This window comes from Molossus molossus, unplaced genomic scaffold, assembly GCF_014108415.1.
Source record: "Molossus molossus isolate mMolMol1 unplaced genomic scaffold, mMolMol1.p scaffold_m16_p_18, whole genome shotgun sequence".
NCBI classification, from domain to species: domain Eukaryota; kingdom Metazoa; phylum Chordata; class Mammalia; order Chiroptera; family Molossidae; genus Molossus; species Molossus molossus.
In genome coordinates, this window is record NW_023425353.1 from 29,366,561 (window position 1) to 29,379,358 (window position 12,798).

At 38.9% G+C, this 12,798-nt stretch overlaps 1 protein-coding gene across 4 annotated transcripts in view; it reads left to right on the forward strand.

The window, feature by feature from the left end:
* Window positions 1-4,163: 4,163 nt before the first annotated feature.
* The window catches only part of TFDP2 (transcription factor Dp-2), a 143,293-nt gene continuing 134,658 nt past the window's right edge, over window positions 4,164-12,798 (forward strand). For all 4 annotated transcript variants that reach the window (XM_036267602.1, XM_036267598.1, XM_036267596.1 and 1 more), the window contains exons 1-2: window positions 4,164-4,214; window positions 5,601-5,702. In XM_036267602.1, the coding sequence (XP_036123495.1) occupies window positions 5,688-5,702 (15 nt within the window). In that variant the 5' untranslated portion in view covers window positions 4,164-4,214; window positions 5,601-5,687. The remainder of the gene's footprint in view (window positions 4,215-5,600; window positions 5,703-12,798) is intronic.

A 12,798-nucleotide genomic window follows, 5' to 3' on the forward strand; every position in this document is an offset into this window, starting at 1 on the left:
CCCACTCTATCTGTACAAAAAATGGAAAAATATCCTCGGGTGAGGATAAAAAAAAATAAAAATAAAAATAGAGTGGGAGGGAGAGAGAGAGAGACAGAGAGAGACAGAGAGAAACATCGATGTGATAGAGCTACATCGACTGGTTGCCTCCCGCACAACCCAAACAGAGCCGGCAATGAACTGCAACCGAGGTACGTGCCCTTGACTGGAATTGAACCTGTGACTCATTGGTCTGCGGGCTGACGCTCTAATCTCTGAGCCAAACTGGCCAGGGCAGTATCTTAATAATTTTTCATGCCTTCACTGCTTTAATTAAGTAGATATATTATTACTGTTTTGCAGATGAAGAAATTGAGGCACAGAGATGTTAAGGTAAACTTGCTCAAGAAATTCATGCACTTTGGCTCTCTTACAAACATCATTTAGGCAACATTAAGGTTCCAATCTGTGCTAGCTCTGGAGAGAAGATACAAAGGGAATACAAACCAAAATTGTGTTTTGTTTTGTCAAGTTCATTAATGAGGCTAAAGTAGTATTTTTTTTTTCTTTATTGACTTTAAAGAGAGAGGGAGAGAGATAGAAACATCGATGAGAGAGAAAATTGATTGGCCGCCTCCTGCATGCCCCCCACTAGGGATCAGGCCCACAACCTGGGCATGTGCCCTGACTGGGAATCAAACTGGTGACCTCTTAGTGCATGGGTCAATGCTCAGCCTTTGAGCCACCCTGGCCGGGCTAAAGCAGTATTGTTATTGGTAGCCTATTGCTATAGTGTGCTGAAATAGTCACACTCTGCTAATTTCTTTTATTTGCGAGAATAGCACAATGCCACTCAATAACAGTCCTTAGGAAATGTAATACAAGATTGACTACTAAATATAGTAATGAAGTGGATGCATGGAGACAAGCAGCTCTTGCCATTACAACCATACTGTGGACATGAAGAAATGGGAAGGAGGGGAAAGGACTAGCCAAATCCGGTAGCCCAGCCCAACAGTATCTGCTTATATTTCATTGGCCAGAATCATATCATATGGCCAGCCTGTATGAGAGGGAGACTGAGAATGTAGTACTTTTAGTTGTACACATGGTCACCTTCAACTTCTAAGGAAGAAGAAAATGATACTGGGTAGGCAACAGTGTCTGCCTTAGATATAGAAGGTTTCTAAAATTTAACAGGTGCTTTGGATGGAAAAGATCTTACTGTTTTTTGTTATAACTACATTTCAGTCAGTCATAAGGTAATCTTAAAAATATTTAAAATGGCCCTGGCTGGTTTTGCTTAGCGGTTATAGCGTCGGCCTGCGGACCAGAGTGCTGGGTTTGGTTCCTGCTAAGGGCATGTACTTCGGTTGCAGTTTGTCCCTGGCCCTGGTTGGGGTCATGTGGGAGACAACCACTTGATGTGTGTGTCTCTCTCTCCCTCCCTCTCTCCCTTCTGCTCTATCTGAAGATAAATGCAAAAATGTCCTCAAGGGAGGATTAAAAAAATATGTGTGTGTGTGTGTGTGTTTATATAATGGATTTTTTGTGGTAAGAAGTGTTCAGAGTTTATTTGGCACATTGACTTGATGTGTTTGATTTTCTAATTTACTTTGATTTTATCTAATTTACTCCTAACATAGCCCTAGAAAACTTAGTATACCTATTTTTCAGATGAAGACACTGAAGCTCAAAGAGGTTAAGGCACTTGGTCAGGGTCATGCATCTGATAAGTTTCAGAGCTGAGACTGAGCCTAGATTTTTAAAAAAAACACTTTCCACTCTGCTAACAATTCTGCTTTATTTATTGGATGCATACTTCAAGCAAGACCCTTAGAACCAGTTCTTATTTTGATTTTTTTTCTATTTCATTAGTTCTTGCTTTTTTTCTTCTTCCTTTGAGTTCCCATTGATTTTTTTAAGGTTTTAAGTTGGTTGCTTAATGAATGAAAAGAAATATAAATTTACCTCTAAGTACTATTTCAGCTGCACTTTACAAGTTTTATCATTTTCATTGTTGTTCAGTTCCAAATATTTCACATTTCCTTCTTTATGGGTTATTTGAGCAATAATAAATTTTATTTTCTAAATACCTGACTTTTAACTTTTTTTTTTTTTAAAGGCTGATTCCGCCCTGGCCGGTTTGGCTCAGTGGTTAGAGCGTCGGCCTGCGGTCCTGAGAGACCCGGGTTTGGTTCCCACTATGGACATGTACCTCGGTTGCAGTTTGTCCCTGACCCTGGTTGGGTCGTGCGGGTGGCAGCCACTTGATGTGTCCCTTTCATGTCGATGTTTCTCTTGCTCTTCCTCTCTTTCCCTTCTACTCTATCTGAACAAAAAAATGGAAAAATGTCCTCGGGTGAGGATTAAAAAAAAAAGGCTGATTCCTAATTTAACTGCATTGTGGTTAGAGACCATAAACTGTATAAAACTGCCTCTGAAATTTGTTACTATATCATTTGTGATTTTGTATGTGGAAAAATTTTGTAAATATGATCTTAGGTATAGAGTTCTATGTAGATTTTACGTCAAGCTTGGTTAAAATATTACTCTTCAAAATGAAGTACTTAATAGCCTTAAATTCCTAGTTTTATTTATTTATTTTATTGCTTGATTAGAGAGAGAGAGGATTGGAGAGGGGGAGAGAGAGAAGAAAACATTGATGAGAGAGAGAAACATCGATCAGTTGCCTCCTGTACATGGCCCCCTACTTGGGATGGATCCTGCAACGTGGATATGTGCCCTAACTGGGAATCGAACCCACAGCCCTTCCGTACACGGGATGGTGCTCCAACCAACTGAGCTACACTAGCTAGGGCTTCAATTCCTAGTTTTAATATGTCAAGTAATTTGGTGAATGGGTCTCAGGAACTTGTGCCTTATTAATTTATTTCATATTTATAATGCTGAAGAGGAAATAAACTATTGATGAATGTAAAACCGTCCCACTATAGGAACTACAATGATTTTCATTGTAGGTCATGATCGCTGTTGTGAACAAATCTGCAGCTTCAGTGGGCAAGCAAAAATCGACTTTACCCTCGAATGTCTTATTAAAGTTTTAATTTGGAAATAATTTGAAGAGAAAGGTTGTAAAAATAGGGCAAAGAACTCCTGGCCACCCTTTACCCAAATTTACCAATTGTCAACATTTTGCCACATATGCTTTATCATTCCCATTTTTTATATACAAATTATGTATTTTTTTCATCACTTGAAAGTAAGTTGCCTTTCTGATTGGGTGGCTCAGTTGGTAGGAGTGTTGTCCTGTACACCAAAAAGGTTGTGGGTTCAACCCCTGGTCAGGGCACATACAGGAGGCAACGGATTTATGTTTCTCTCTCTTTCTCCTGTCTCTAAACATATCCTTGAGTGAGGATTAAAAAAAAGAAAAAAGAAAGTTGCTGCTATCATACCTCTTCACTCCTAAATATTTTGGTGTATTTTTTTCTAAGGACAGGACACTCACTAAAAAAACACATACACACACACAAAAAAAACACCCGTAATACTGTTCCTGAACTCAAGGGACTCGCCACTGGGGTATTCTATTGAAGAACGGGATGTGGTTGTTGCAAGGTAGTTTTATTTACTTGGAGCAAGAACAGGAGACGAGATTCACATCCAAAACTCTGTCTCCCCAATGAGGGGCTGAGCTATTGCTTATACAGGTTGATTTCTTCTTTGCTGTTGGCTGCAATTATCCAGTTGAGTTCCTGTCAGTTCATCCTATTTACAGCTGCATCTGCAAAATGCTGTGCTACATTTTAACATTTAGCAAGAATAACATTTAATTAGAATTGCCCAGACCTTGAGATCTTTGTCCTATCTAACTGTGATCAAAAGCATGAACTATAACATTAACATAGTACTGTTTTATAGTCTGTGAACCATATTTTGATTTCTCCAATTTCCCCCAATAATGTTCTTCATAGCAATTATTTTTTCTGGTCTAGATGCCAGTTCAGGATCCTGGGTTGAATTGAATTTTCATGTAACTTTAGTCTTTTTAAATTTTTAATGTTTCTCAGGCTTCTTTTGTCTCTAATGACACCAACATTTTTTTTTTTTTTTTTGTGGATAGTGCAACTAATCTCTTTTTTATTTTATTTTTCAATCACAGTTTACTTTCAGTATTATTTTGTATTGGTTTCAGGTGCACAGTACAGCGCTTAGATGACACCAACATTTTAAAAGAATTCAGTCCAGCCCTGGCCGGTGTTGCTCCAATGGTTAGAGCATCAGCCCATCCACCAAAGGGTTGCGGGTTTGATTCTTGATCTAGGGCATGTACCTGGGTTGCAGGTTTGATCCCAAGCCCGGTCAGGGTGTGTACAGGAGGCAACAACTATCTATGTGTCTCTATCACATCAATCTCTCTCTCTCTTTCTCTCTGTCCCCTTCCCTTCCATTCTTTCTGAAAAAAATCAATGGAAAAATAAACAAATAAATGAAAGAATTCAGTTCATCACTTTATAGAATGTTCCTCAATTTAAATTTTTCTATATTTTCTTATAATTAGATTTAGATTATGCATTTTGAGTGGAAAACTTCAGAAATGATTTTATATCTGTCTCATGCATTCGAGGAGATGTAGATATTGAATTGTTTCATTGTTGGTGGTCATTTGGTAGCTTTAATAACTTCGGTTAAAATGGTGTGTATCAAGTCTCTTCACTGTAAAATTGGAATTAATATGTATTTTATGGGGAGATATTTCAAGGGTATGTAAATATAATTTTTCTCACCAATTCTCATCCAGTAGTTTTAGTACCCATCAATGATTCTTGCGTAATCCTTTACAGAAAACTACAAATTGGGGTTTTTCTAATTGCATCATTCCTTTATACAGGGTGGGGCAAAAGTAGGTTTACAGTTTTGAGGACATGAAACAGTTTTTTCTTTTATTATTAATTGATTAATTATTGTATTTTTTCATATGAACAACTATAGACATGTTTTTGCCCCCTACCCTGTATTTATTAGTTGGAATCGTAAGGAAGAGCTTTGCCTTCTTCCTCGTTATTTGTTCATATCTCTGTGGACTTCTGGAATATTATTTTATTCAATGGGTTAATAGTCTATCATTGTTATTATCAATATGTACTTTGGTGTTTATTGTCCGGTTGTAGGCCCTTTAAGTTGGCTTCTGTATAATTTTGATAGTGATTCCATCTTTTTTTAAATTATTTTTTTTATTAATTTGTTGTTTTGTAATTTCTTGTTTCTCCTTTTTGACTTCATCATTTTTTGAGCCCTTCTTTACTTTAGGTACAATAAAATGTTCTAGGTTTGTCTTGTACATTTCCTACCCCAGCTCTGAAATTGCCTATTTCTCTAAGAAGCCCTGATATTTCTTTAAAAGGGTGGTCTAAAGCAATATTTCAAAAGCCCAGGCCCTATCTTGATAGCTGAGTTAATTTTGTCAAAATATTTAACCTATTAAACCCAAATTTTTATCTGGAGAATGAGTATTAAAATGGTACATATCTTAATTTTGTTGTGAGGATTAATTTAAATAATTCACTTAAAGAACAATGTATGTCACATAGTAAAGATGACGTGTTGTCAATTATTATTATTACATTACTATTTCCTCTTTTTTCCTTCTTTAACAGGATTTTTTTAAAGAATTATTGAAGACAAAGTTTTTTTATTTTTGTTTTTAATGGCTTTACAGAATTTTAAATCGAATACAATTTGACATGACGGCAAAAAATGTAAGTATTTGTAAATTTTTTAATGTAAGTATTTCTAAAGTGAGTTGTACTTTTTCCTACAGGTATTTTTTTTTTTTTTCACCACTTGGGTTAATCAAATATAATTTACTGGCATTAATTTATAATTGTTTTTGTTTATGCAAAGAATGAGATAGAAGACTTGAGTGCTGTTGAATACAGTACCCTAATGGGCATTGTAGCATTCTTATAAATTGCTGCGAAATTGCTCCTTCACAACAGCTACAAAATTACTGTCTGCAGAAAGTTTTCCACCTGCTCCTTTGTTGGGTACTGTAATGAATTTGTTTTAGTCGCTGGAGAGTTTCTTGCCCTTATTGTTTTCTTTGGATTTACTCAGGGAAATGTATATGCTCATGTGTTGTTCAGAAGAAGCCTGCTATCCTCTGTGACATGATTCTTGAGGTGACACTAGACCTTAGAGGTTTTGGAGAAGTTATGCAATTTTCTTTAAAATATATTTTCATTGATTTTTTAGAGAGAGAGGAAGGGAGAGAGAGATAGAAATACCAATGTGAGGGAGAAACATCAATCAGCTGTCCCCTGCACGCCCACAGGGACCAAGCCCACAACCTGGCTAGGTGCCCTGATGGGAAAGCGAACCGGGACCTCTCAGTCCATGGGACGACACTCAGTCCACTGAGCCACACTAGCCGGGCTTGTTTGAAATGATCATATTTGAATCTACTTTCTTTGAAGTTACATTTTTATTGTCACCCTGTATCAATGGATTTGTTTCCAGTTATGGTGAAGGTTTATGCTAAAAAACAAATATTAAAGCATCCAGAGAAATAACTTATTATAATTACTTACAGTTCCTAGATTATTATGTTGGAATCTTTGATTGCAGGTTATAGAAATCAGCATAGACTACCTTAAACAAAAGGGGAATTTATTATAAAGATACAGAGATGTCTCAAGGAATTTAAGTAAGAATTTAATGGGCCCTCAGAACCATCTGGGTCAAGGAGCTTAAAATCTACCAAGAATTGAAGCAGTATTTGGTTTTCATTTGTCTTCTGTGCTCGTCTCTGTACATCTGCTTCATTACTCTGTCTCTCTGCATATCATCTTCCTCAGTTCTCCAGTCAGCATCTCAGTGGACCTGTGACAGAACCAGTCTGTTCAGAGGGAGAGGAGTGTGAAAGGGAGGGACGGAGGCAGCCTGACAGATTGTGTCTGCCCATGTCGGCTCCAGACTCCTGGGGAAGGACCCCTGGCAGTGCTCCAGTCTGAGGCCCACTAATGGTCTGGTTAGTTGTGACCAGGAGGAACAAGCATTATATCAAGCAAAATGCTCTCCTTGTGAGCCAGACAAATAGTTCTAAACACTACCATTATACATCTAAAGAACAGCATTAAAAAAATAAACCCTTATTACTTATCTCTGTTTTGCTATTATTAACCTTGCTTTTAGCATGCATTAGTAGCTATAAGTAGATAGAGATTTTGCTTTATTAACATTTAGTTAACTTTGTTAGGATAAATTATCAGGAGTAATTTGCTTTAATCTAAGATTCTTGTATATATTTATTAAAGTGCCATTTGGGGACAGGAGAAGCAAAATTTTAGTCTGTGTACTGGGAATTTTCTTATAGAATGTTACCTTGATTTTCTCTCTTTTAGAAAAAAAAGAGGAGATGTTAAAATTATCCTGAGCAACAAGATGGTTAACATTTAAAATAGCAAAAGTATATTTTAGCTTAAAATGTACCTTGAATCAAATACAGTCTTCCTAGCCATATGTCCAGTTTGCTATATTAAAAGTTGTTTCCTGAAAGTAACATAAAGCATTTGAGCCGATAATTACACTCCCATTATTTTGTCTATATATTTGGAAGAAATCATACAATGAGTAACACGTTTCTCCTCCTTGTGGCAACCTGCAGGGAGAGAGATAGTAATGAGCTGACCCTCTTCTGAATCCCTGCATTTGGGGACATGGAGAGATCAAGCCTCAGACTGGGCTGAAGCCTGTGGGAAAACATGGAAATAGACTGTCCACAGATATCCAGTCAAGTTTACTAGCCATTCTGCAGTAGATAAGAACATTTTTGAGGCTTTTAATGAGGTCTGTGAAGATACTTTCTACAAGGATTATACTGGTTGCCAGTGCCGTGAGCGGTCACTCTCCTCCCCCCCGTCCCCACCGTTCTCCAGCTAATATGTGTGTGCAGCACTGCTCTGGGCTTCTGCCTTCTTGGGTCTTGTAGTGAGAAAAAGCACTAAATAAATATATAGTGTCAGCTAATGATAAACGTTATGAAGAAAGACAGGGTACAAGGAGAGAGTGATAGGGACGACGGAGTGCTCTTTCAACTAGGTGTTCAGAAGAGTCCTCTTTAAGAGGACATGACATTTAGACAGAGCAGTGCCATCGAGTCTCCATCGGGAAGGAGCCAGCCATGTGTGTATCTGGAGAAAGAATGTTCCAGGTAGAGGCAGGTGAAAGTGTGGTTGTTCAGGGAACAGCAAGATGACCAGAGTATAGATGGAGGAGATGGAAGAGAAGCAAGGAGAGTGGTGGGAGCCTGAACATGTGGAGCCTGGAAGACTGGGGTGAGGGGTTTGTATTTTCAGTGTCAGTGAGGGGCTATTGGAACTTTAGACGATAGTTGCATGGCCTGACTTAACTTTTTGTTGTTATTAATTCTCACCCAAGAATATTTTTTCATTGATTTTTAGAGGGAAAGGAAGAGAGGGAGGTAGAGAGGGAGAGACACACACAGAGAGAGAAAGAGAAACATCGATGTGAGAGACACATCAATTGGTTGCCTCCTGTACAACCCTGACCGGGGCCGAGGATCGAACCTCCAACCCAGGTAGGTGCCCTTGACTGGAATTGACCCTGAGACTCTTCGGTCCACAGGCCGATGCTCCACAGCTGAGCCAAACCAGCCAGGGCCTGACAACATTTTTTTAAAAGTTTGTTCTGGCTACTGAATGAACAGATTGAAGAGAGAGTGGGTGGAAGTTTGGACTACAGAATGTGATTTGGGCTGGGGTGATGATATGTTGGAGATGGGGGAAAGTGGCTGGGTCTAGGATGTATTTAAAGGGACAGCCATCAGGACTTACTGACTAGGATACGGGGGTAGTGTAGGACTTTGTGGCAAACTCAAAAATTGTTTTGAATATATTAAAGTTGAGAGTCCTAAAATCATCCCGGTAGACATATAGGCTAGCTAGTTCGATAAGTGACTCTGGAGCTTAAGGGAAAACTTGGGGGCTAGATATAGAAATTTTGGAGTCATTTCATATTAAATTATTTTAAAGCAGAGGGACTGAATGAGATTATATAGTACATGCATGGGTAGAGAATACATGAGGACCAAGGAGACTCAAGGAATGGCCAGAAAAAAAGGAGGCACTGTTATCCTGATGTTCCGGACACCCAGTGAAGAAAGTCTTTCGAGAAGGAGGGAGTGACCAGTTGTGTCACATGTCACTGAAAAGTGACTCTTTGATATGGAAGGGATTGCCCAGTATGTGGAGGCATTCTTAAACATATATTTAGTTATTTACATCTTTATTTTTGGTTTCCCATTTTGCATTACTTTTATGAGAACAGTTTTTTATGAAGAGTTACTTTGCCTTATCCATGCCATATTTGGTCTCTTACGGTTGCAAGCAATAGAAAGTCTATTCAAAGTAGTTTATGGCCAAAAGTGTAACTTATTGGTTCACATAACTGAAAAGTCTGGAGCACTCTGGCTTCAAACTCATCTGGATTCAGAGGATCAAATGATGGTGTCAGGGCTCTGTTTTTCTTTTTCCATCTCTTGGCTCTACATGGTGGCATAATAGCCTGCATAAGCCTTAGAATGGTAGCCCTGACCGGTTTGGCTCAGCGGTTGGAGCGTCGGCCTGTGGACCAGAGAGTCCCAGGTTCGGTTCCAGCTAGGGGCATGTACCCCAAAATAAAGAATGAAAGAAAGAAAGAAAGAAAGAATAAAAATTGTTTAAAAAAAAAAAAAGCCCTGGCCAAACGGTAGAGCATAGGTCTGCGATCCAGAGAGACCCGGGTTTGGTTCCTGCTGGGGGCGTATGCCTTGGTTGCAGTTTGTCCCCAACCCTGGTTGGGTCCTGTGGGTGGCAACCACTCGATGTATCCCTTTCATGTCGATGTTTCTCTCTCTCTCTCCCTCCCCACTCTATCTGAACAACAACAACAACAAAAAATGGAAAAATGTCCTTGGGTGAGGATAAAAAAAAAAGAATGGTTATCTCAGAGGAAGAGAGGGAGATTTTCTTTTTCAACATTTATGTTTCAAATTCCATGCAGAAGCTTTGGTTGACCTTGCTTGGTCTACATGCTTAGACAAGCCAGTGTGAAGAAGGAAGTGGGTACTGTAAATGGCCAGCTCTGGGTCAGGGTCCTGCTGCCGTCCTGGCACTACTGAGACTCTGAGATGAACAGTCCTGCAAGGGCTACATGGATTGTGGGATGGATCACTTTACAAAGGGAAGCTATGCCGAGATGGCATTATATTCATTGTATCTGGGATAAAATTGTTATCCAGTATTATGTAGTATCCAGTGATGCTCTTCTAGACCCAAAAATGCAGGTGTGTCTAAGTTAAGCTCACTCAGTATATAATAAAGAATTTGAAAGTTAATATGAGGTGTATTTTTTTGCCTTGTCAAGAATCTTTTAAAAAGTATGTAAGCCATAATACACTTTCCAGAAAAATTAGAAAATACATATAAAGGAAAGAAATTAGCCTAGAGATTATGAGCAAAGGTATATATGATATATATGTATATACATACATATATATATTTGTTTTTGTTTTGTTTTTTTATCCTCACCCAAGGATATTTTTCCATTTTTTGTACAGATAGAGTGGGAGGGAGAGAGAGGAAGGGAGAGAGAGAAACATCAGCGTGAAGGGACACATCGAGTGGCTGCCACCCGCACGACCAACCAGGGCCAGGGAAAAACTGCAACCGAAGTACATGCCCTTGGCGGAAACCGAACCCGGGTCTCTCCGGACCACAGGCCGACGCTCTAACCGCTGAGCCAAACTGGCCAGGGCTATATTTGTTGTTTTTAATCCTCACCTGAGAATATTTTTCATTGATTTTTAGAGGAAGTGGGTAGGAGGGAGGGAGGGAGGAAGGGAGAAAGAAAAAGAAACATCCATGTGATAACATATCAATTGGTTATCTCCTACACAACCCAATGGGACTGAGATCAAACTTGCAACCCCTGGTACATGCCCTTGACTGGGAATTGAACCTGAGACCCGTTGGTCTATGAGTCGATGCTCTAACTGCTGAGCCAAATCAGCTAAGGGTGTAATATATTTTATTTAACCCAATATTTTCAAAATATTATAATATCAACATGTAATTCATACAAAAACATTTTTTTCCTTTTTATTGAATTTATTGGGGTGGCATTGGTTAATATAATTTTATAGGTTTCAGGAGTACAATTCTGTAATACCTCATCTGTATGTTACATATTTTTTAATAAAAATGAGGTCATACTCTTTTGTAAAGTACTATTTAACTTAATCTCTATGATGAATATCTTTTCTTGTCTTGATAACTCTGTAACATCATTGTATTTTATTTTTTAAATGTTTTTATTGATTTTACAGAGAGAGGAAGGGAGAGGGAGATAGAGAAACACCCAATTGATAGGCTGCCTCCTGCATGGCCGCCACTGGGGGATCAAGCCCACAGCCCAGACGTGTGCCCTGACTAGAAGTCAAACCAATGACTTTTTGGTGTGTGGGACAACACCCAACCAACTGAGCCACGCTGGCCAGAGCTGCAACACCATTTTATTTATTTAGTTAGTTATTATTTATTTATTTATTTATTATTCTTTTTTAACCCTCACCCGAGGTTATTTTTCTATTTATCTTTAGATAGAATGGGAGGGAAGAGGGGGAGAGAGAGAGAACGAGAGAGAGGAGCATGGATGTGAAAGAGACACATCAACTGGTTGCCTTCCGCATGACCCTAACCAGGGCCGCAGACTGAACTGCAACCGAGATATGTGCCCTTGACCGGAATCGAACCTGCAACTCATTGGTCTGAGGACCGACGCTCTAACTGCTAAGCCAAACTGGCCAGGGCATGCAACATAATTTTAAATGTGTTTTTTTTTTTTTAAATCTATTATATGGACATTACACCAGTTTTCTAATATTGACTATTACATTATTTCCATTTTTTTCTTTAAGAATTAATAAAAAATGTGTTTACTTATTTGTTGGATTATTTCCAGGAGGCAAAGTCTCATGAAATTACTGGTTCAGAGGGTGTGTGTTTTCTGGGGGTTTTTTGACTCATAATGCTCAAATGCACTTCAGAAAGATTATACTAATATATATGTTCACCAGTGGTATATCAGAGTGCCATTTTCATTTATTTTCTTTTTAATCTTTGCCAGTCTAATCATTAAAAATGGCATGTGACTTACTACATTTCTCTCAATACATTGCTAATTAAGCAAAACTGATAATCTGTATGTTTATAGGTCATTGACATTTCTCTTTTATAAATTGCCTAGTCAGTGTTGAAGTGTTAAAAGCCACTGCTGCCCAGCCAGTGTGGCTCAGTGGTTGAGCATCAACCCATGCACCAGGAGGTCACTGGTTTGATTCCCGGTCAGGGCACATGCCCAGGTTGTGAGCCAAATCCCCAGTGGGGGGCACGCAGAAGATGGCCAATCGATGTTGTCTCATCTATGTTTCTAGCTGTCTCTCCCTCTCCCTTCCTCTCTCTCTAAAATCAAGCAAGAAAAAAAAAGCCATTGCTATTTGAGTAACAATCCATACTTGAACATTGCTTTGCTTTTTTTTCTAAATCCTCACCCGAGAATATTTTTTCATTTAACTTCAGGTGGGGGGGGGGCATTGATGTGAGAGAGACACGTTGATTGGCTGCCTCCCACACAACCCTGACCAGGGTCAGGGACAAACTGCAACTGAGGTATGCACCCTTGACCAGAATCAAACCAGCATCTCTTTGGTCCGAGGATCGACAAGCTAACCACTGAGCCAAATTGGCCAGGGTGAACATTGCTCTGCTTTTAACAAACATGTTCACATAATTTTTA